At 40.0% G+C, this 25,510-nt stretch overlaps 1 protein-coding gene across 1 annotated transcript in view; it reads left to right on the top strand.

Moving 5' to 3' along the window:
- LOC145764327 (uncharacterized) overlaps positions 1 to 25,510 on the top strand; it is a 41,840-nt gene that overhangs the window by 2,248 nt on the left and 14,082 nt on the right. Inside the window, exons 3-8 of the mRNA XM_082575945.1 lie at positions 14,144 to 14,311; positions 20,410 to 20,530; positions 22,054 to 22,218; positions 22,624 to 22,795; positions 23,171 to 23,281; positions 25,013 to 25,151. Of these exons, the coding sequence (XP_082432071.1) occupies positions 14,144 to 14,311; positions 20,410 to 20,530; positions 22,054 to 22,218; positions 22,624 to 22,795; positions 23,171 to 23,281; positions 25,013 to 25,151 (876 nt within the window). The remainder of the gene's footprint in view (positions 1 to 14,143; positions 14,312 to 20,409; positions 20,531 to 22,053; positions 22,219 to 22,623; positions 22,796 to 23,170; positions 23,282 to 25,012; positions 25,152 to 25,510) is intronic.

The following is a 25,510-nucleotide window of genomic DNA, read 5'->3' as shown; positions in this document are numbered from 1 at the left end:
TCATTAGCTTCAATTTCATATATCACTTGCCTATATTTCCATGCAGTTATTTTTGATAATTTTTTTATAAATTTTGTTTTTTCAAAAATCCCATAATTTTTTTTGCCCAAGGTGGATTTTTGCGGATTTTTGATATTTTGTTTCAGACCATGCACTGATGCTTGTGGCAAAATTTTAGCTTTGTACTATTTTTTTCCGGGTTTTCCAGTTTTTTTGGTTAATTTGACTGGACTAACAGCGTTGTACGGCTTTTCAAAGCAACTGTGCTTCTTGTTGACAATTGACATAACCTGTATTTTGAAGATCGTAATGATACGAAACAACAAGAATAATTACGTACCGTAACAATAAGAATAGGCTTCGGGAAATTTTTTTGTAAAGAAAACCAGATAAACAAAATAAAGTAGTGAATCCAGGTTTTTATGAAAAAAGCGGAAGCTACCCGCGTACCATCTGAAAAACCTTCGCGTACCACTAGTGGTACGCGTACCACAGGTTGGGAACTCCTGATTTAGTGGCAATTAATCGATGAAATAATTTTCAGATTACACCAGTTCAACAAAAAGCAGAAACTACAAACGTGTCACTCTCGATTACTGGGAATGCGTCAAACATCTGTCAGGATTAAGCTTTCAAAGGAGCTTTTTCAGTCAAACAATAAGCCTGTCGCATAATCCTCATGAAAAACAAACATTTGGCCTGTTGCTACTGAGTAATTTTAAATAATCCCGAGATATCAACAAAATTGATCAATAATTGTGGAAATATGGGATTGTGGAAAGACATAGGCCGACTATTTTTAATGATTAATGAACACTAAACACATTTAGGCCTACAAGTAATGGTTTATTTAGCACCAAACTTTGTTCGACAAATAAATATGACTTCGATAGTCTTTTTCTACATTTTGGAAAACTATAGGGATAAATATTTCAAACGCGCAATGATTCAAATCTAGATTCAAACAAATGGGAAAATTATATGCGGAAATTTTTATGTTGATTTGTGTTGTACAAAATTTTGTTCCGGTGCAATTGAATTTTACTTTTGAACATCCCAACGAAAAAATTGCCACCTTGTAATATTTTTCTTGCTTGTAACCTTCTATAATTAATATTACATGCTTCTCAATTTCAATAATTAATTAAATTATAATCTTTGATCATAATCTGTATTAAATTATCCAGTGAATAGGTTTTTGAATGTTTAGTAATATTGTTGCAACGGAAAGTCAGCTAACCGCCTAGCTAACCGGAATGTATAAATTTCTGTTTCCGCCACTTCCGCTTTCCTTTTCCTGATGTTTCGTAAGTTTCCTTTCCTAAATGGATCAAATCATGGAAGACTGGACATTGGAGATCCTTAGTTCATCTGATTTGAGAGTGAATAAACTTAACTCAATATTTACTACGGCATATTTACCAACCAGATAGGCGAACGATATGATCAATATAAGATTTCATTGTGCGATTGTATACATGAGTGGCTTAGTCTGGCCAAAAGACAGATATTTTGATGAAGTTTTGCATTTAACTTTATTTTATTGCATCTAGGATCTTAGGCTAATTCAAAAGTCAGAAAGTTTATTTTTGGTCCGCAAAAGCAGCAATGTAGATAAAATAACAGACAAGCAAAACATTCACTCATACAAGACAGCTCACCAGAAGGCCTAAAAAAAAAATCACAATGTTATCAAGCTGAGTCTTTAAATCCATTAAAAATGACTAAGTAATGGTGATTTTTAAAGAATTCGGTATGTTGTGGTAAACCATAACGCAGTGTATTAAAGAACCAACTATGGACGGAGTTGATAATTAATGGCTCCTATACAGTAGCCTATTGAATTCCTGAGTACGGTATGTACCGGTATACATGCAACCTTACAGTATGAAATGTTGTCGCTAAAAACCACTCTAGGTTGTTTATGCTAACTCAAAGTAATTTTTTTCTCAATCTTTTCAGGAACCAACTGTACAGGTTATGAATTTAGTGTAACCAGTTTTGGACTGATACTGTAGGCTATCTCACAATGTTTTTGCTATTTGATGAGAATTACCGTACCAAAACATCCGCTTTCGCTCGAACATGTACAAGTAGGGCTTGGCTCCTCCATCAGAATGCGAGTGGGACACCACAGAACAGACCGCAGACCATTTCATTCATCACTGTCTAATCCATCGGCCTCCACACAGTGCCATTGGATTGAGGGTCCTGGATGACGAGGCTGCTGAATGGCTGATGACTTCCTGCCCTCCAACCTAGCCAGGAAAGACCTGCTCATACGCCGACCAAAACTTGTCTTTAAAAAATAGAAAGAGCAAGCTTTCCTTCATTTTCCTATGATGTAAAATTGGTAAAAACAGCAGTAGGCATAGTGTCCAATTTGTTCATGTGTGAATTTGTGACCATCAACATAATTGCATGTACTTCACAAATTTACAAGTATTTTGCAATTGAAAATAGTTTGACAGTAAAAAACAAAGAAGTGGCTATTTTTCCTCACTTGATGCCATGGTTACAATCAGGTGTTGCCAGAGTTAGGATTAAAGTTAGGAAGGGTTAAGGTAAGAGTTAGGAATAAGATTAGGATTTTGATCTTTGCCCAGGACAAAAAAAAAATTCCAAAATACAAGTTTTTTTTTCAACAACTATGAACTTTTTTCAAATTAGGGCAGAATTCCTTATCTGGCAACACTATTGAGGCTATTATTACACTATAGAGTGTAAATATAGCCACAGCCAAAAAACAAACTTACCGGTAACAGTTAATTTTTCAATAATGTTATCACAACTTGTGTTAGTTTTATCTTTTTACACCAACTGTGTGACCTGTTTTTTGGCTTTGAAATTACATTTTTAGAAAAATTTTGTCCATTTGCGTATTTGCGACTACACATTTTCAAGGATCTATGAAAATCGTATTTGTTAACTGAAACAGTTACTCTTTTATTATTAGAAAGCTATTTTCATACTCGTAAGCATGCAATAATTTAGTGGTATTGTTATTTGTATTAAAATTACAATAGTACATTTTGTGATCGCTATTTTGTTTTTAAAATACGTCCAAAACCACTGTCATTCTCGCGGAGTAATTCTGCACAATTTCTTCAATAAAACAATCTGTAAAAATGTGCGGTAAATAATGCGATGAAAAACTACACTGCAGACCTTGATAAAAGCACTTTTCATACCACAAAGTCGTGGGAAAATCTAGAAGACACCTTGAGCCAGGACATGAAAACTCTCTCAGCCTATCTCCAGAAATGGCGACTGAAACTCAGCGAAACCAAAACAGTGGCAGCAGCTTTCCACCCCGAACCAAGATATCTTAGGGTAACACTGGACAGATGGCTCACATACCGCCACCATTTGGTGTCACTTGTGCAAGAAACTCACATCCCGCGCTACTCAAGCGCCTGGCATGCTCTAGCTGGGGGGTGAGGGCTGACACTTTACGTATAGCAGCCTTAGCCCTTGTCTACTCTTTAGCAGAGTACTGTGCACCTGTTTGGTGCTACAGTGCTCACTGCCACAACATTGACACATTAGTGATGAGTGATTAGTGAAATTAGTGAAATTAAATAATTGACCAATAATTGACCAGACACGTGATTAGTGAAATTAAATAATTGAACAGAAGAAACCGGCGGCTAAACTTGGCCGACTGAGAAGGTAGCACCGGCGGTCATTCAAGCACTGCTTAGCGGTCATGGCCGCGATGGCCGCCGGCTGCTTTAAGGCTTGCTATATATTTTTTTGGACATTTTGACCAAATTGACTATATTTTTTTCGGACATTTTGCTAAAAAATAGGTCAATGACCGAAAAAAACCCCCAGCTCCCATCCCATAGATTCTTAGCGAAGAATTCACCTTTGTTACGCTGATTCAATGTCATCAATCATTGAAGCAACGTAAAAATCAAAAGTTCTCCTGCTTGAATGGAAGCTAAGGGATACAGTTAGAGATGTACCGATACCACTATTTTGGCCGATACCGATATCACTTTTTTAGACCGATACCGGTATTTTGGCCAATACTGTGGTCTTTGGTGTTACAAAAAGAAGCAATTTTGGTATTTGCAAGGAATTATATCAAATGCTAAGTTTTACCTTATTTGCATAAAACTATTAAAAAAAGCTTTCAATTGGCATAATTTATTAAAGATTCAAGAATCCAATCTCAACCGCATTCGTCGTCGTCTGAGCTTCTGGGGCCGAGGGTCTATCTTTTTACCACGCCAGATTCACGATGTTCCCGGACTACACTGGAAGGCTGCTAGAGAGCAGCCAGTCTTTAGTTTCATCATCCATGACGCGCAGACCTTCCACTCCGTTAGGTGGCTTGAAGATGGTACAGTCATTGATGATGTCACTGTGGTCTGCGGTCTGTTCCTCGGCACCACATTCACAGGAGGAGGAAGAAGCCATTCCCCATTGGTGCATGGTTGAGCGGAAAAGCCCGACGCCCGTACTGAGACGGTTGAGGCGCACCCATGCCTGTCTAGGTAGTGTCAGGCCGATGGGGCGTGTGTCGGCGTTGGGGACGAACAAATGGAGTCTGGTGGTGCTTGACCTCCATTCAGAATTCCATTTATGGTCCGCCCAAGTAGCCGCAGAGATGTCTTGTTCATCAGCTTCGTTGATCAGAAGCCGAGCGGCTGGCACGAATGGGTATCTTGATTTCAGTCGGCGGGGGTGCCCGTTTGGGAAGGCAGAGATCCTGTGGTGGAGAAGATGGTTAGGCTCCAGTGCCCGTCGACCGAGGGACAGAGTAGCTTCTTCGCGACGAAGCTCAGCAGGTTGGATGCCAGCGAGAATGGGGAGATTGTCCAATGGTGTGGGACGCAGGCATCCGGTCACTGTGCGCAGGGCCGGAATGGCCCGTTTCGGTGAGTCCGATCCCTTAACGGGGGATTTTTTCAATTTTTTTTTTAATTATTGGGTACCGTGGCCTAATTATCATTGCCGTTTTAGGGTTAGGAGTTAGGGTTAGAGGTTAGGAACTCACCGAATCAGACTCACCGAATAGTAGCAGACCCGCGCAGGGCGCTGTTTATGGCAGTGTCGATGTTGTGGCAGTGAGCACTGCGGCACCAGACAGGTGCACAGTATTCTGCAGAAGAGTAGACAAGGGCTAAGGCTGCTATTCGCAAAGTGTCAGCCCTCGCCCCCCAGCTAGAGCCTGCCAGGCGCTTGAGTAGCGCAGCGCGGGATGTGAGTTTCTTGCGCAAGTGACACCATATGGTGGCGGTATGTGAGCGATCTGTCTAGTGTCACCCCAATATACCTTGGCTCGGGGCAGAAGGACAGAGGTTTTCCGTTGTTGTGGACATGTAGATCACGATCAGCTTCCCGATTGTGTAGGTGGGAGCTGCCGCCACAGTTTTGGTTTTGCTGAGTTTCAGTCGCCAGTTCTGGAGATAAGCTGAGATGGTTTGCATGTCCTGGCTCAAGGTGTCTTCTAGATTTTCCCACGACTTTGTGGAGTGGAGAATTGCCAGATCGTCCGCATAAGCGTATTTTGTGGAGACCGTGGTTGGCAGGTCGTGGGTGTAGACCGTAGATGTTGAAAAGAAGTGGAGCCAGGACCGATCCCTGTGGGACGCCGTTTTTCAGGCGTCTCAGTTTGCTTCGCTGTGGATTGCCGGTGGTGAGGGTGAAGCTTCGATTCCTGACAAGTTCCATAATCATATGGACCATATGTCGGTCAGGAAGCAGGCAAAGCAGCTTGTAGGTAAGGCCGCGATGCCATACAGTATCGTTGGCAGCTGTGAGATCTAGAAAGACAGCGCGGCCTTCTTTTTTGCCTCAAAGCAGTCCTCGATGTCTTGGGTCAACAGTGTGACCTGATCTACAGTGGATTTTTCACGCCGAAACCCAGCTTGCTCTTTTGGAAGGAGCGGGTCAATGATTGGGTTCACGCGGGCATAGATCAGCCTTTCGAGGATTTTGAAAGGAACGCAGAGGAGGGATATCGGACGATAACTCCTTGGGTCCTCTGGTGGCTTGTGAGGCTTAGGGATCGCAACTACTAGAGCTCTTCTCCAGATATTTGGAATTGTGAGGTGGTGCAGGCTGGAAGAGAGGAATCTACGTAACCAGGACTTGAGGGCAGGGCCAGCATGGACAGGCCTTAAAACTCGTGTTTTTTTCCGGCAGCCATTCCAAATCTGCGTGCTTGGAGGCCAAAATACAAATAACGATTGCACAAGTAAATAAAATTAAACTTGCAACAAGGCCAAAATGAACACGTAGTGTTGTTGAAGTCTGAGCGACGTCCTGCTGTAGAATCGTTGTACCACGCAATAACTGCTTTATCGGGATTGTAATCCGGTATTGCGGGACCATCTAACGACACTAAATTGTTTCAACTGCATTACCGAATACCGCCTTTCATCAAACCTGACCATTTATACCGTTATGATGTCACCATTGAGTGTGTGAAGTCACTAACCAACAGCGGAAACATTTCTCAACTCTGATAAAGACACGTGTTTTCCTCTCGGATGTCAACTAACCTACCCAGACAACAAAATCCGTCATTTTTACATTGATTCTACGTTTACAGTCGTTCAATCAGGGTAAAAATGACAAATTTTGTTGTCTGGGTAGTTCTCGTTTTTAACAAGGATTTAATGTCCGACAACATTGAATCGACATAAAAACGACAATATTGCCAGCCGATGTAAATTAGCACTTCGGATTAACACTTTGTTAAAATAAATGTCGGGAATTACAAACAAGACTTAGCCATGGACGCGCTGACCTAATTCTGTGTCACTCTTTGATACTAGATATTTTCGACAGCTAATTAACGATCATTCTATTGCAAAATTAAATAATTAGCTCGAAGAAACCAGCGGCCAAACTTGGCCAACTGAGGAGGTAGCACTGGCGGTCATTCAAGCACTACTTAGCGGCCATGGCCGCCGGCTGCTTTTAGGCTTGCATGGAGCACAAGCTCAGGGCAGATCTTATCCGGCCCTGGAGACTTGTGTGGTTTCACTAGGCGGAGGGCGGTGGCGAATTCCTCTGGAGTGAAATCCCCAGAGATTGTTTCTGCTTGTGGTGTTACCACTCGCCACAAGGCAGACACTTCCTTGGATCAAGGCGGATGTCACGCGGTTCTTTGTCTTGTAGACCCCGTTCTGCACTAGCTGGGAAGCGATGGCATTTGCAGAAACGTGGCACTGGCGAGGGGAGTTTGCTGAGCACCCAGTGAGGTTGTTAATGATGCTCCATGCTTTGCGGCTTGAGTGAGAAGTCGATGGTTTGGACGGCTTCATTCCATCGCTCAAGCTTCTTTGCGTCCAGCCGCTCAAGTAGTCTGGTGGCGGCTGTGTTAGAAGCAGTACCCGGGGTGGCGTTTAGGTAGGAGCGATAGAGAGCTTCACACTCAGAGTCCCAGCATGGTGTATAGCTGGTCCAATGGTAACGTGGTATTGTGGCCTTTGCCGCAATTATTATGGCATTCAGGGTTGCCACACGGCATAAAATCATAAAAAATCATAAAATCCTTCCAAAAACACCGTGTAGCATAAAAAAATCATAAAAATCATACTTCATCATAAAAAGTCATAAATTTTTTAAAAATCATGGTATTCCAATAATTATATGACGCTAAATATTTTTTAAACTTTTGTTTGATTGTTGTTTCAACTGCCAATCTGTTATAAACACATTAAAAAAAGCATCATTCTTTGCATGTTTGTTTATCTGCAACGACAACAAAAATGATTACTGCAGCTAACTGCATGGTTTAACTAATTGGTTGTGGATATACTGTAATATGTCAGACTGTTTGTAGACTTGGTCTGATTTGTTGTACGACAGTTGATAACTATTTAACTAACTTGATTGTGGAAGGATAGTAGTTTTATCACTATGTATTCAAGACTAACCATGTTTATCCAATCAGCACAGGAGCACCAGAAATTTAAACTTCCCTGAACCCCTTCTTGCCGTAACTCACACAACTGCACAATATCAATTTCCTAGTATTTCGGTTCCTGTGCTAATTGGATGCGGCAAAATGATTTATTTTTGTGCACTTTTGTCTCAGAAATTATTTAGAGTAAGGATAATTGGTAAACCTAATGTGAAGAAACATTGAACATTGACCATTGACTTCACATTGACCTACCCCTGGCACCTGCTGGTTTTGTTGGCTCTTTCTTTCCACAAAGATAAGAGTTAAACTGACTGGTAAAGCGGCGGTCGATTACTCAAGTGGCAAGAATACGGTGCGATACTGATGAGCCCAGCCTCATGGGCGAAACACGTGTCTATCGCTGTCTTTTCGATGCTACAATCGGCTGCCAAAATAACTTAAATGGTAAACCTAAGTTTCAATTTTCCTGGGATGGTACTTACTATGGATTGATCATGTGAAGAATGATGTATAGGCCTACCAAGCGTTTTGTAAGCAATGTTAAAAACAAACGGTTAGGATTGATGGCAGTGGTGTTGCAAAAGTTAAATCTCACGCAAAAGTTAAATTTCACATTCCGCATCATTGCAACGCACTTTTGTTTTTGCTGGCAATAGCACAGTAGAGCTTTCTGCAGCAAAGCCAGAAATTCTTGTTTAGGAAGACGAAGTGGTTAATGCCGAGATTCTTCAGGCATTGCATTTTGTTCAGTATAATTACTCGTTTTTGAGTGCTAATCCTGATGGTAAGAGGTTCAACTAATATTTCCGGATTCAGTAATTGCACAAAACTATGGACAAGCTAAAACAAAAGTTAAATATAACATTCAGTTCGACATTGCTCCTTTTCTTAAAGCAGATAGATTTATGATGTGCACCACACACCATTCTCTTTCAAATTTGATGAAACAACAGCTTCTCAAGTCAAAAAGAAATACGGCGATTATGTGCAGTAGGCTATTGGAGTTACAAACAAAATGAAATTGTTAATGCTTATTATTGTGGTTCATTGTTTCTGGGCCATTGCAACAGTGATCTTCTTTTGGAATGGATGGGCCAAATGTAATTTTAAGTTTTGAATGAAAACTAAAGGTATATTTGGAAGAAACGTTGCAAACTACCATGCTTAACGTTGGAATCTGCACACTCCAGTTCACACAGCTTTTCGAAAAGGAGTTGTTAGTTTGATATTGATACCTTTTTTTCACACATCACAACCTGCATTCTTTTTGAAGTTGTCCAGTGCAACGCGTGAGGACTATAATCGAATGGCAGATGTAACCGATATTGCAGCACACTATGTCACTCATCACACTGAAACTAGATGGTTATCGATGAAATATGTTGCAGTGCGTATATTAGAACAATATACCAACCTAAAGCAGAATTTCTTAAACTTCCTTCCGAAGCAGAAAAATTTTCATTTATCAAGAAAACCGCAAGGTATGAGAGCAGTGTGCAAATGCTCTGAAAGATCCCCTAACTAAAGCATCAATTTTCGGCGGTTAGCATAAAATTTGGGATAAAATCATAAAAAATAGGCATAAATTTTCATTCCATTTTGTCATAAATTCATAATAAAATGTAACTTTTTAAAGTGGCAACCCTGGGCATTGCAGATGTCCTGGTATGCCTCGTCTGCATTGCATGTTTCAGGTGGTGGTAACTTTGCAGTAGACTCATTGTCAAGAGGCTGTATTGATTCCAATCGGCTTTTTTGAAGTTCCATCGCTTCACCGGTGAACTCGGGACAGGAGCCACAAGTTTTGGGGCGATGATGAGGGATGGCCGGTGTTGGGACCGCGGGAACTTCTCAAACACACGTCTGTCTGTAAGAGAGCTGTCGACACTCGCGAAGGCCAAGTCAGGGTTTGTCCCTGTTCCCCAGCGGCCAGAGTGGTAACTGGCTCGTTCCTTTGGATTGAATAGGAGGGCAAGATGGTTTGTAGAGGCCCAGTCAGCCAGCAATTCTCCGTCGCTGCTTGTGTTGTTGTAGCCCCAGTCAATGTGCTGGCAGTTGAAGTCGCCAGCGTAGAGACTGGGGGAGGGGAACGTTGGAAGGGATGGTGACAACATTTGCGAGGGTGGGGGCTTGTAGATGTTGACAATGTTGTAGTCTGAGATACATATGCACACCCACTCAATCTCTGCATCAGTTGGAGATTGGTCGACAAATGTCCACTTCAGGCTCTCATGCACAAACGTGGCAATGCCGTGCTTCCTGCTTAAGGTAGACCCGGCTAGCGTGTAGTTGGGAATAGCTAGCCTATCTGCAAAAGTGCAGTGGGTCTCCTGGAGGACGGAATGGCCCGTTTCGGTGAGTCCGATTCGGTGAGTCCGATTCGGTTAGTCCGATTCGGTGAGTCCGATCCCTTAACGAGGGATTTTTTCAATTTCTTTTTTTTAATTATCGGGTACCATAGCCTAATTATCATTGCCGTTTTAGGGTTAGGGGTTAAGGGTTTGGGTTAGGGGTTAGAAGTTAGTAACTCACCGAATCGGACTCACTGAATCGGACTCACTGAATCGGACTCACCGAATAGTAGCAGACCCCCTGGAGGAGGATGACGAGTGCCCGGTTGGTATGGGCAAGCTGCTCCACAACTATGGTCCTGCTTGTTGTGTAGCCTTCTATGTTGAGCTGCAGAATGGTGGGCGTCTGAACTTATCAATTGCCCCTTGCAGCTGTGCCGTCCGGGTGGAGGTCACCGATACCGATATATCGGTACATCTCTAGATACAGTATTAACATTTTCTAGATAAGCACTAGAATGCATGGAAAATTATATTCTCGCAACAATTGTTCATGCTATGCAATGACGATTTGTATCACTAGTACTGTGTTATTTCTCGGCGGACAAATATGAACGATCTAGATGGTACTTTTTGCGGACATCACATGCTGTGACGGCGGACATGTTCGGTGTCCGCGTGTCTGCTGTAAATTCCGAGGCCTGCATCAAGCATCTAATCAAATAGACTTTACTGGGAATAGCACCTAAATGACCAGCCACCGCACCTAAATATCCTGACGCCACAGTGAGTGCAACTGTGCACCTATTTGACAGGCACCAAACTGTCTGCACCTAGAAGATGTGCTCCGTGTATTAGGCCGTGCCATTAATTTTCACTAAAAATACTGGCAAATTCAAATAAAACGTGATTCTAGTTTTTAGAAATAATAGCTAAGCTAAGTGATATGTCTGTTCTATGGTAAACAATCAGGTAGTTAATTTCTTAATAACAATTGTAAAAACAACTTGATATGTCTGTTCTGTATGACCATGTAAAATTGCTTTCAGCTTGTTGTAAGTTTTAATAAGCAACAATGTGATAACTTTTCTGGTCCACCTATTTTAATTTGAATACATCGTTTTAATCAAAACACCTGCATGGATACAAGCAATGTGAGAGGATTATTGATGATGCCAGGAGGTTCAAATCTGCTGGGGATACTTCCTGGACATCAGAGTATGCAACCAGGGCAGTCATCAGCAGACCTTCAAAGCATAAATGCTCATAATGATCTGTCTGTACAGCATGATGAAAGTAAGTCATTACACTTGATGATGTAGGCAAAGCTATCACTGTGATAAGTTTTTTTGTTTTTTTTTATGTCGGCTGCATAGCTGAGTGGTGAAAGCCATGGAACGGCAGCCGAAAGGACGCCAGTTCGACACCGCTCAATAGCATGTGGCTGTGTCTTTGGCAGGACACTTAAAGGCATGCCTGAAGGACGAAGGTGGACATGAAGATTGGCTTCGTTGCCTTCCCGTCCACTTAATCTAAATCTTCAACCACCAGGTGTAAGCCTGGATACGACAAACTGTGATAAGACAGTTGTATGCAACACAATTTTTAAACTTGATTAATTTTTTTTTCTTTAATGGTGTTTGAAAATGAATGTATATTTATTGTAGATTCCCACTGAATCCATTACATACAATAGTGGTTGGTAATTTGTCGGGAATATTTTTTCTACAGCATTTTTCCTATATATACTGCATTTCAGTTACAAGCAATATTTTGTTTTGTTGACATTCCATGTACATTGCCATGACGGCAGTAGGACACTGACCCAGAGAATCCTGTCAATTTTTTTTCCATTTTTTAAAAATCTTTATTCACTTGCATAAAGCCTGGATACACCAATCAATGCAATGCACAAGTGCAAAAGTTAATTTTGTACTTGTTTCTTGGCCTCATGCAATAAATTGGGTGGGTAAAGTTGTAGTTTGCTAAAGGAAAAAAGTAGTTGCTAAAGGAAAGGTGGCCGAGTGAAACTGGCTATCCTACTCTCGTTAGTGCCTAAGACCTAGTGTGATGAGAATCTTATTTTCTCATTCCCCAAAGCTCAGTAACTGAGTAGGCTATGGAACTACCTACCTGCCTCTTGTTTTCGACTGTGGATGTTTGAAAATCAGTTTGCAGATTTGGTTATTTTTTAATCTTTGCCTTCTATGTCTAACATTACCTGGTACTGTATCAAATTTTATGTGTACGCGTTGATGGAAAATTACATTACATACGTACCTTGACAGAGGGTTCACTTTGCATCACTAACCTATAAAAATAAACAGAAAAGGTTTAAAACCTGCATTAAACACTTAAACAGTTCTTGTAGAATGGCGGCATGCCAGTGTCTACCTGTGTAGCAAAATTTGAATTATCAATGAATTTTTGTGGCAAAAACTTTCCTAAGTTTTTCTTAAAGGATTTCCGTGCTTTTTGATAAGAATTTGATAAGACAGTTGTATGCAACACAATTTTTAATCTTGATTAATTTTTTTTTCTTTAATGGTGTTTGAAAATGAATGTATATAATATTTATTGTAGATTCCCACTGAATCCATTACATACAATAGTGGTTGGTAATTTGTTGGGAATATTTTTTCTACAGCATTTTTCCTATACTGCATTTCAGTTACAAGCAATATTTTGTTTTGTTCCTGTATAACTAGAGAACAATCGGGTCTGTTACTATTCGGTGAGTCCGATTTGGTGAGTCCGATTCGGTGAGTTCCTAACCTCTAACCCCTAACCCTAAAACGGCAATGATAATTAGGCTACAGTACACGATAATTTAAAAAAAAAAATTGAAAAAAATCCCCCATTAAGAGATCGGACTCACCGAATCGGACTCACCGAAAGGGGCCATTTCGAGAACAATCAGTAGTCTCCATTGACCAGTACTCCAGTAGGCTATTTTATATCGGAATGGCCCGTTTCGGTGAGTCCGATTCGGTGAGTCCGATTCGGTTAGTCCGATTCGGTGAGTTCGATCCCTTAACGGGGGATTTTTTCAATTTTTTTTTTAAATTATCAGGTACCATAGCCTAATTATCATTGCCGTTTTAGGGTTAGGGGTTAGGAGTTAAGGTTAGGGGTTAGAAGTTAGGAACTCACCGAATCAGACTCACCGAATCGGACTCACCGAATCGGACTCACCGAATAGTAGCAGACCCATTTTATATAGCTTTTGCACATTTGAGGTCAAGCAAATCGGCCGATTAAGCAGCTTATTATTACTTTTTTCTACACTGACTATAATCCAATTATTAGAACTATTGAACATAATGATTAATGAATACTGAATTAACAAATGGTTAACGTAATTATCTGCTTTAAAATTTGCTATTGGTGCATTCAACCCTTAAATGTTTTTCTAGCAGCATTATACCAATAGCTTGCAAGTAGGGAAGTAGCCTTCATATTTACTCTGTTGCTGATGTACAATTGTACACATGCAGTGTCACATTTAATTTATGTTAAAGTGTCCTGCTTAATTCATACTGGTTCAGTTTATTGGATCTGCATTGGCGGTTGCATATTGCACAATGCACATGACATTTCTCGTATAGTATTATTAGTATGAAAATTTAAGCACTTCAAGAAATAAAGATTCAAATGTAAGTGAGACCAGCTACAAGGTCAAACACCACATTCTTTTTCTCAAGAATCTGGAAGCCTAGATGCTAGTATCAGCATTCAAATACATTGTCTTTTGTCAGGTTATATATATATGTATATATATATTCAAATATTGTGTTATGAATATTGAAATGTTATGTTATTTTTTTGTTATATTTATAGTATTACTAATTACTTGTCAGCACAAATGTTTGTTTGATCACTTGTCAGCACATATGCCGAAGTTGTGTTGACAAGTGTTTGAAGAAAGTATAATTTGGTTAATATTTATTGTAAATTTCAGCTGATGGCTTACTGCCTGGAGCTACAGGAGTCCGAAAAGGAAAATCTAGATCTGCTGGTGGTTCTGTCAAGTCTGAAAGCAAAGGTGACATGGAAATGTTGAGATTACATGGTCGAGTACAAGAATTATTTGCCCTGCATTTTTCTACTTTGCTCAATGATCCTTCAGGTGAATCCTTTTTCGACATTTAGTAATGCATGTATATATTTTTATTGTGACTTTTAGTAGCCTATGTACTATGTAGTATATATGTTGGCACTCGGAATGGCCCGTTTCGGCGAGTCCGATTCGGCGAGTCCCGTTTCGGCGAGTCCGATTCGGCGAGTCCGATTCGACTAGTCCGATTCGGCGAGTTCCCTATTCGGCGAGAGCCCTTTTCGGCGAGTGCCCTATTCGGCGAGTTTTTGACATTTTTAAAAGGAAATTATCGGGTCCGTTTTTACATCGTTTTAACATCGCTAAACGTTGAAATCGTGCAGAAAGGAATAAAAATAAAATGTTTGAACTATTAATTAAATTAAAATTCGTCATGTCAGTTCAGTTGTTTTTATTTCTGACCATCATATGAAAAACAATACACGTCAACATAGCAAAGGTAGAAGCGACAATTCACGTCAACATAGCAAAGGTGTAGAAAAAGGTAGAAGCGACAAAACGCGAACGTTAAAACGTGCTTGTGACCGAAGTAAGTTATTGAGTTGAAAGAAATTTGGCAAGGTTGCATCACCTTCAAAAAAATTTAAGATATGAGGGAAAAATAAAACAAAGAAAATGTTACAAAAAAAATAATGTTTATGTCTATAAGTTAGTACTTTTGAATAGTTAAAATCATAGGCGCCTAACTATTTTTTTGGCCGTGGGGGCGAAAGCGTGTTTCATCAGCAGCAACGTAAATTCAGCGAAATGTCACGCAGATGGATGACGTAATTATGTCGTCACACTAGGATTGCTTTTATTGCCACACTCGGAGTTATGGCTACGTTCGACCTACCATTAATTATTATAAACAAAGCTCGACCAAAACACATGCTATGCGTCTGCGTTGGCTAGCGGTTGATGGACTGCGACTCTTTAAGCTAAGCGCAACATACAGTTTAGCAACGAACTAGATTTATTAGCATGAAACAAGAGACGAAAAGGTTTACTAAAAGAAACTGTAAATGGAATGAAAATACTAACTTGATCATATGCTTGAAAATATACCTGTTGAAAGCAAAATCATTCATGTTTATATCAATTCAACAGCACGTCACCTTTAATAAATTTAAAAGTTGCTGACATCCGTAAATAGCCCTTGAAAAATAGTTACAGAGAGACGTTTGATTAAGTTTTCGACTTTACATTGCTCCCTTTTCACTACAATATCGCAACTTATCGCTGACCAGCTTTCAAGTTTCAATTCGCTGTAATACGCCCGTTTTCGTGTTGCAGATGAAACAATAAAAGATGCGCATATTCCCCGCCTTTGATCGGGTTTCTATGGCAACGGACGTGTGTGCGCCATGCAGTTTGCGCGAGTCTGTTGTTGTATTGATTATGCCGCTTGTGCGACTGTGGGCAGTGCGGTTTGTACCAGCCCTTGTTACGTTGGTTAGTGGTAACCTCGGGCCGAGACTTCAAGTTCATTTTCACAGCAACCGATTCACTGCCGCGACAATTCTCTGCAGAGGTTTCGACTTTCGAAAGCGACAGGAGGCTGTTTGCAAGCGCATTAAGTTAAACGCACGCTGCGTCAACGTAGCAAATTATGTTGTTTTTGGGTGCATTCAACATCTGATGACATTGAATCGACGCAAAATGGTAGATTTTGCTATGTCACAAGCAGCAAAATCAGTCATTTTTTTGTCTGGGATGGGATTGTAGCATCGCTACTCCTTCTAGTGATTATTTACTGCGAAGCTGTTGCGGTTTGTATTTAAAAATGTTTTCCTGCTGCCGATCGCTAGTTCATCTATTGTTTTATGTATCAATGCCGCATAAAAAGTTGCTCCCACGCGGAAATATGCGTGGGGGCCTGGCCCCCACGGCTTAGGCGCCTATGGTTAAAATGATTAGTTTGGATCAGTGGTTCCCAAAGTATGGGTCGCGACCCAAACATGGGTCGCGAAGGGTCAGAAAATGGGTCGTGCAGAGACGGTCTAAATCTGCCAAAATAGGACTGTTGTAAATTAATTTATAAAGAAACTTTTTTTTCTTCTATTGAGTTGTTTTAATCCCAACATCGACAGTATCATTGCATCCTACACTTTTATTTGGCTTCTCTTCTATCAATCAATTATGGCCAACAGTTTTACCGGCATTCAAGTCACTTCCTTCAACAAATCACGTTAAACGTAGATTACTCTCTGAGTTGACAATTTAAGATTTCTGAACTATTTTTTTAATTTGAAGTTAATTTTTATCTGCGACCCTGGTTGCAGGGAAGCCGCTACGTAGGCTGTGTTATAAAATGTTGTCAAACGAATACAAAGAAGAACAAGAAGAGACATCCGACATGTGCAAAAAAATGTGCGTAGGCTATTTTTAAGCACCAAGAAGAGGCACTGAAGCCAAACCGGTTTGACTCTACAACGAATCCAGCACTTTTACTTACTCTCTGAGCAAGACGAGCTACAGTAGGCTACACCACTCTACAACTGGTTGTCTGTGTCTTGTTTATAGCAGGCATTTAAATAATCGGGAATCCCAGTGTCAAATGTCTGTCTCGCTAAACGGAAATCCTTTACCATATTATACTGCAAACCCAACTTACCTTGGAGTAAAACTTGACCGGCAGTTGACCTACAGACCCCACATGGAGTCACTCCGTGCCAAGGTTACCTCGAGAAATAACTTCTTGAGAAGCCTTGCAGGAACAGGATGGGGAGCCCGAGCATCAACCTTGCGTACAAGTGCACTAGCCTTGGTCTACAGCTCAGCCAAATATGCCACAGCTGTGTGGAACCGTAGCAGAAACACAAAAAAGATGGATGTATGCATTAACGACACCTTGCGCATCATCACTGGCTGTCTCCGCCCCACACCTACTGCTTATCTACCAACTTTGGCTGGCATTTCTCCTGCTCATGTCCTAGGGAAGAAACCTCTCACAAACTGGCTTTGCATGCAAGACTCGATCCTCAACACCTTCTCCACAGTCACTCCCAAAGATATGGACCAGTCAGGCTTCAACGCCTGTCATCAACCATTTCATCGATATGCTACACCGCTTGTGGATAAGAACTTCAGCTGCATGGAGACATGGGCCCAGGATTGGAACGAGCTGCCACATATCCCTCCCCAGTTTTCAGTTATACCAGCACTCTCCATCCCTCCTGGAGCAGACCTCTCAAGAAAGGCATGGGTCACATTGAACAGGATCAGATGTGACGTTGGCTGCACTGGAGCTAATCTGTTTAGGTGGGGGTTGCACAATACGCCGATATGTGTCTGCGGAGCGGTAGAACAAACAATGCTACACATATTCCACGAATGTCCCGTCTTACGGCCTCCAAGTGGAAACATTGGTACCGTATTTGACAACCGGACCCAACTACCGTATCATGGCTACACGATGAGGTATTGCCAATCTAAGCTACTACAAGTCAAACGAGAGAAGAAGAAGCAGGCAAATATTGCAAAAACAGTATAGACTGCTGAAATTGTTTATACAGATTTTCTGCGTCTTGGGTCGCGAGATGTTCACCAAACTCATATTTGGGTCGCGCTCAAAAAAGTTTGGGAACCACTGGACTTTGGATCAACAAATGTGTGACCTACACTCCTACAGCTTAGATTGAAAGGAAATTATCGGGTAGGCTACCGTAGCCTAGTTATACCGACCAGCAAAAATTTGTTCCAAGAACCCAGTTAGCCTAACAGTTTATTTTTACATTGTAGTAACAGAATGAAAAGGCTAACCAAATGTGTGGCCTATCGTTTTAACGTCGCTAAACGTTGAAATCGTGTAGAAAAGGGTGCTTTTGCTGACTAGGATACGTTGAAACTGAGAAACATTCACAGAAGCCCTACGATACGTTGCATTTTTAAGATAATGTATTCAGACGTTGAATCAATGTACAAATGAAATGTTATGCTAAATGGGTTCTTGGAACAAATCGTAGGGCTTCTGTGAATGTTTCTCAGTTTCAAACGTATCCTAGTCAGCAAAAGCTCCCTTTTCTACACGATTTCAACGTTTAGCGACGTTAACACGATAGACCACACTGCCCACACATTTGTTTAGCCTTTTCATTCTGTTACTACAATGTAAAAATGAACTGTGTTCTTGGAACAATTTTTTGCTGGTCGGGATAACTAGGCTACGGTACCCGATAATTTCCTTTCAATCCAAGCTGTAGGCCACACATTTGTTGGTCCAAACTAATCATTTTAACTATTCAAAAGTACTAACTTATAGACATAAACATGATCTATTTTATTTTTTTTGTAACATTTTCTTTGTTTTATTTTTCCTTCATATCTTAAATTTTTCTGAAAGTGTTGCGACCGTGCCAAATTTCTTTCAACTCAATAACTTACTTCGGTCACAAGCACGTTTTAACGTTCGCGTTTTGTCGCTTCTACCTTTTTCTACACCTTTGCTATGTTGACGTATTGTTTTTGATATCATGATCAGAAAGAAAAACAACTGAACTGACATGACGAATTCAAGCACGTTTTAACGTTCGCGTTTTGTCGCTTCTACCTTTGCTATGTTGACGTGTATTGTTTTTCATATGATGGTCAGAAATAAAACCAACCGAACTGACATGACGCATTTTAATTTAATAGTTCAAACATTTTATTTTTATTCCTTTCTGCACGATTTCAACGTTTAGCGACGTTAAAACGATGTAAAAACGGCAATTATAATTAGGCTACGGTACCCGATAATTTCCTTTCAAAAATTTCAAAACTTCGCCGAATAGGCCACTCGCCGAAAAGGGCTCTCGCCGAATAGGGAACTCGCCGAATCGGACTAGTCGAATCGGACTCGCCGAATCGGACTCGCCGAATAGTAGCAGACCCGTTGGCACTATAACCTAGGACCTATGTTGTACATTCTAATAAGTTTGAATGTTCACCTGAATTAAGTAGTCAGTAATATTGATCCATTGAACTGAGAAATAAATGCTTTGATGCAGTATGGTATGTTAGTATGACATGTGTGTGGCTGATTTGAAAACTCTTTATCAGGAAATTCATGTTTTGTTTTTCTGAGTAGCTTTAACACTATGCTCAATGCTCATGCCCATAATGTAACAATTTAATCCAATGGCCTGTGAAAAAAGTTTTATTGAAATTCAATGAAATCTTGAAGGGTAGGGTTAGCCGATTCTTTTATTTCCATTCTGAGAATATCATCAGTGTGGCTGTCACAGTGTCACATTACCTACATGGCCAAGTGGTGACATTCCATGTACATTGCCATGACGGCAGTAGGACACTGACCCAGAGAATCCTGTCAATTTTTTTTTCCATTTTTTAAAAATCTTTATTCACTTGCATAAAACCTGGATACACCAATCAATGCACAAGTGCAAAAGTTAATTTTGTACTTGTTTCTTGGCCTCATGCAATAAATTGGGTGGGTAAAGTTGTAGTTTGCTAAAGGAAAAAAGTAGTTGCTAAAGGAAAGGTGGCCGAGTGAAACTGGCTATCCTACTCTCGTTAGTGCCTAAGGCCTAGTGTGATGAGAATCTTATTTTCTCATTCCCCAAAGCTCAGTAACTGAGTAGGCTATGGAACTACCTACCTGCCTCTTGTTTTCGACTGTGGATGTTTGAAAATCAGTTTGCAGATTTGGTTATTTTTTAATCTTTGCCTTCTATGTCTAACATTACCTGGTACTGTATCAAATTTTATGTGTACGGCTGTACGCGTTGATGGAAAATTACATTACATACGTACCTTGACAGAGGGTTCACTTTGCATCACTAACCTATAAAACTAAACAGAAAAGGTTTAAAACCTGCATTAAACACTTAAACAGTTCTTGTAGAATGGCGGCATGCCAGTGTCTACCTGTGTAGCAAAATTTGAATTATCAATGAATTTTTGTGGCGAAAACTTTCCTAAGTTTTCCTTAAAGGATTTCCGTGCTTTTACATATCTTGCACTTTGCCGTATCAACCCTTGTGTGATACTATTACAATTTGAGTTATTGTGACTTTGGTTATTATAAAAAAGTGGTCTCACCCCAAAGTAGTTACCATAACTGCAGTCTATTGTAAGTTCAATGAAAGTTTAGTAATTTTTCCTTTTTCTTTATTATTTGTTTTTAGCCTGCGATCTACAGTGCTGTGTGACTTACGGGAAACCTTGCGGGTGCATTAGAAAATATATTCTAGCTGGAGTTAATTGGAAGGATAATCCTAACTTACGGATTAATCTCGTAAAAGACAAGTAAGTCGCATGGCATGGCATAGAATAGATGTTTAAATAAATTACGAGTGTGGCTTTCAGACATGGAGTTGAAGCAATCATATGTAAGGATTGCTTGTTTTCATATAATCTAAATTGAATGCCTTAACAAGAACATCACATCATGTCACATCAATTTCTTTTTTGTTATTAACGCGCACGAGATAAAAAGAAGGTACAGTATTAGCAACAGTATACAGTATCAGCACGTCAATGAGAAAAGGCGGCAAAACCTTGAAGAGTTTATGAATAATTACTTGCGTAGAACGGTAAACACGTATTTGTAGCTAGCATGGCCACACTAGGATTTGTAGACCATAGGGATGCGAAGCTAGATCTGCTGAAGAGTTACACTTTTTTATTGACAACTTTTTGTGGGTTATATAAGAAGAGTGAAGTTAGTTTTAAAATAATTTAAGGTTTTTATTTGAAAGCAAGTCAGCAGCAAAGCGCAAAAAATGTCTAATTGGCAATTGACCCTTCTAATGTTGGCGGAACAACGGAGTTGTGCGTCCCGTAATGTACTGTCCCTAGGCCACACAACCTTAAAATAAACACGAAAAGCCAAAAGCATGTAGTGGCTTGAGTGTGAATGAGATATTTTTTCGATTCTGATTTGGTGTGAAGCCATGTGTGAAGCCCATTTCAAATAGTACTTGCAGAATTAGCAAGTCGTAGTTTTCACAGTTTCAAAAACTGCATTTTGCTTAAACTTAAAGCAACACTCGCGACTTTACGTATGAAAGTAAAGTAAGCAGCAAAACCCATTCTTTGTTAAAAATATTGAGGTTGATATACTGATGATAATCTTATTAGCAATACACCTATCGATATAAAACAGTCGCCGCTTTAAGCAGGCAGTTTGGTCAGACTAATCTAGTAGCAGAAGAGCCTTTATGAGTTTAAAAATTTTAAGTAATTGTTATCGTGAAATAGACAAGCAATCGTAATGTACGTAATCAATTACATTGCCAATCTAATTACCCCGTTACTGATTGGTGGTTCTGCAATATGTCTATTTGTATTTAATCTATCAATTTGTGCATTTGGGAATTAGTGGTCGAGTGTCACGACTGACCAGTTGTTGCACGCTTCAAGTGTGTTCCTTCCTAACTGACTTTAGTGTGAAAATCATCACCATTATAATGAGACTAAGGTTTTTAACAGGTCAAAAAGTATTTTGCGATTAAACCCACGTCAAGTTTATTTATAGTTATGCCTACTCACGATCTCGATTTGTGCGCTCAAAACCGTTCAGCTGAAACAGTTCAACCTTTTTCATCATCAGTTGGTTGTCCCTTGCACTTCGCAGAAGTGTTTGAAATTGTGTGAGCCTGCTGACTGAAGAAGCAGCAAACGGATCACATTATTTTACAACTTGCAAAGACAACGCGCGGCTCTTAAGTTTGATTTGCTTTTGAAGTTGGCGATTGCTTCATTTTATTGAAGACTTAATATTTATAACCTTCAATTATGGTTGATTAAAAGAATTTGACTTTCTGCAGAGACGACAATGCAATTGCCGCCAGTGATCGGGCTGCCATTACTCAGACCCAAATTAATCGCACTCAAGAACTGCTCGAGATATTGCATCGTGCTGCTGATCTGAAAAAGGAAAAATGCTACGTCACAAGTGAAGGAGCAGACGGAAAGCCCCTGAAAGAGCTTAGGTTTGCGAGGATTATGTTGAGATGTTTTTGTTGTTATTATAGTTGTATAATCATTATAATAATGTGCGTATTGTGACCATACAGTTAATTCTTCTTTCTAAGTTTGATATTTTATTCATGATTAGACTGCAGTTAGCAGCATTTCACTTTTTAGTGATGTCACTAAAAAGATTGTAATTGTCATTGTAATTTTTAAACTTGACAGTGTCATCTATTTTTAGTACCGGTTCATTGGTTTTAGTACCATTTTGTATACGAGACATGCTTTATTGAGTAATTTAATAAAATTAATATGGCATTTTTTTGTCGCATCGTTTAAGAAATAGTGACGTGTTATAAATAACGACATGCAAACTATTTGAGCGGTACTGAAGTGTTTGTTGTTGTTGCTTGTGTGATAAGCAGGGGAATGATTGGTCTCGGGAATGGTCGGAAGCGCTCCAAGAAGTATGAGGACTATGTGCTGGAGAAGCGCGGCAAGCTGCGACAGGAGTATTCGCTTTGTGAAAAAGCAGCGCAGAAGCTACTCGGATATTCCATCAACTTTTTATACAAGAAGCTCAGAACCAATCCTCAGGTGATATATTCTCAGCTTTATATTGTGCTTTTCAACTTTTATCTACGGTACTTCATAATAACAGCTTGTCAATGAAGTTTTAAGTTTTTTTGCTGTTTCATGCAAACAGTTCCCTATTTAGACACTGCTTGATTTAAACAGAAAAGCGTCGACTTAAGTAGTTTTTATAATTTTGTAATAATTTTATTATTTTGAAGTTAAATTCTAAACGTTTAGATCACAATTTAAAAAACCTGACATAGTTCTGAAGATACTTCTAGACAGTTAAATTCAGCTTGTAACACCCGCTCTTTTTACATTAATTCAACGTCTGCATACGTGATCTAAATTCCCGATGTAAAAAGGGTGGGTTTATAGCTAGAAATTGTTTGACAGAAAACCTCTCGTCTTGTTGCCACCAACAAAGCCGAACGCGCGTCCAAAGTCCCAAGGAACCTGATTTCGCTTCATCAGCTGCAAGAAATGGCAAATAGCCAACAGAGTGCAGTGAGTAGTTTTCTGTGATTGTTTGGAAATTCTCTTTTGCAATTGCATTTTCCGTTGCCACGCTTAGTGTTTATGAGAATGAGTGTTTACTAGCTAAGTAGCTAACGGTGATCGCTTACTTAATTTCAGTACCCTAACTTTAACGTTTGGTTAAGAAATTTTAAGATCAAATGCTTTCCCCACAAATTTAACATGGCTGAGGCTAAGGCAATGTCGTTGCGAAATAGGTCGTTTATAAACTGCGATAGTGATTTTTGATACCCTATACATTTTTCTATTTGGTAATTGCATAGTTGTTTCAATGCTTATCTGCCTTTATGCTGTCGTTTATTTAAAACTGCACAATCATTTCATTTTAACCGGTGTCATTTTTGTATGAGTACAATATTTTCAACGTCAAGACAGCATGTGCTAAAATCGCGGCTTGTATCTTTAATTATGCATAATCAGATTGTATGGCATGAATAATGCATTAGTTTTATGTGTTGCGATTTTTCTTATTTTTTTTCCTCAAGTGCTGTTGCTGGCCGACACCTACTCCATTGCGTCAAAATCTAACCTGTGTAGGTTGAAGTATGTTCAAACTACAACGTTTTGGTAAAATGCCTTTAGGTAAAGAAACTGCAATGCAGCATGACACCAGTTTCTCCATCTTAAGCATATGATTGTCTTTACACAAGTGAACATTTTAATCTGTAGCACATTTATTTTGCTATAAACTGTAACATAAAGTGTTTGCAAGAAGACGCAGCTACTCCGCAACCAGCATCAAAGTCACTGTATGAGTTGGCTACTATGCAGTGTGTGTTGGCTTGACAGGCTTCTTCCTCAAGACCTTCAAGTTGAAGTATTGAACTTCAACATTCAACAAGACTGTGTCTGGTCACATGACCACTCCGTCATTTCACGCTACTCATGGAGTATAACTGTCGTAGTCATGGACTTGACATGAAAGCTGGGATTTTACCAGGTTGCAACTCCGTCTATGTTGCTAGAGGAGATTCTGCATACTTGGAAAGACCCTGTTCGATGTGTCGCTGATGCTACGTTGATGAGGTAGACAACTTTGATCGGTTTGTGATGACCCCAATCTGGGCAGCGACAGTGGAGGTGGATACTTGACTTGGATCAGGCTTGATGATGCTGGAACGTTGGCGACTTGATACTATAAAAACGTATACAGTCAGCTACGCTATCCTATATCCATACATATTTAATTTGGTTGCCTCTCTTACTTCATCACGTGGTCGCAAATCTCGGCTAAGGAAAGCTGGAAGATTGCGATCGTACTTCACGCTGAACAAATAAAAAATGGACCCCATGGAACATCAATGTCACACGCGGTGGTGCGAAGATGGGTCATGAAAATGTGCATTGAAGACTGACCGGGAAGCTTTCACTTTCTACACTAGAAAGTAAATTAGACACTCATCATCCGGTAGCTTATATTGAATATTTGGTTGTAGAACACACATGTCGTTATTGTCCTCCTTGAAGTTACCCCTTTGAAAAGATAAAGCATTCGAGAAGATGAACAGATCGATCATTGTCATAGATTGTTGCATTGTGATTCATTTAGCGTTTTGTAGTTTGCATGTTTGTTATGTTGAGTGAATGTCTAAAGCAAAACGTTACTTTGTCTCCTGTACGGTCCAGTCTACTTCTTTTACTCTGCTGTCTTTCCGAGATGTCGTAACTGCGATATAGCAACATCCCCTTGTGTGCTTGCAGAGCCAGTGCTGCTGCCGCAATTGCATCAGTTGGTTGGTGAAGCAGCATTTCGATAAGATCGTCCAATGGCGGAAGAGGCTTGAAGGAAGCGGGCAACGAGTAGCACAAGAAATTGTAGCTGAAGTTTTGCTTGAATCAGGTAGACTTTGTCACAGCTTGTGCTGTGTACACTTGGCTGCGTGTTTGAGTGATGAAAGCGTGTGGTTTATTTTCGAAAAGTCGTCGGTTTAACACTTACCGATAGCATTCTGTTGTCCTGCGAGCGAGGTGTTTAATGATGTGCTTGAAGGTAGACATGAAGATTAGCTTCTTTGCCTTTCTTTCACTTATTATAAACCTTCAATCACCTACTTTAGCTTGGACATGACAAAAATCGATGTACCTCTGCAATTTTTTTTGCAATCTTGTTTGAATTGCATATCACATATCATAAACTCGCTTACAGCAGTATAGATTTTTAATGTTTTCAGTGTGATATTTAGGCATGTTTTCTTGTTG

This window comes from Aplidium turbinatum, chromosome 2 (genome assembly GCF_918807975.1).
Source record: "Aplidium turbinatum chromosome 2, kaAplTurb1.1, whole genome shotgun sequence".
Classification (NCBI taxonomy): Eukaryota; Metazoa; Chordata; class Ascidiacea; order Aplousobranchia; family Polyclinidae; genus Aplidium; species Aplidium turbinatum.
This window is presented reverse-complemented; position numbering and strand designations above follow the sequence as displayed.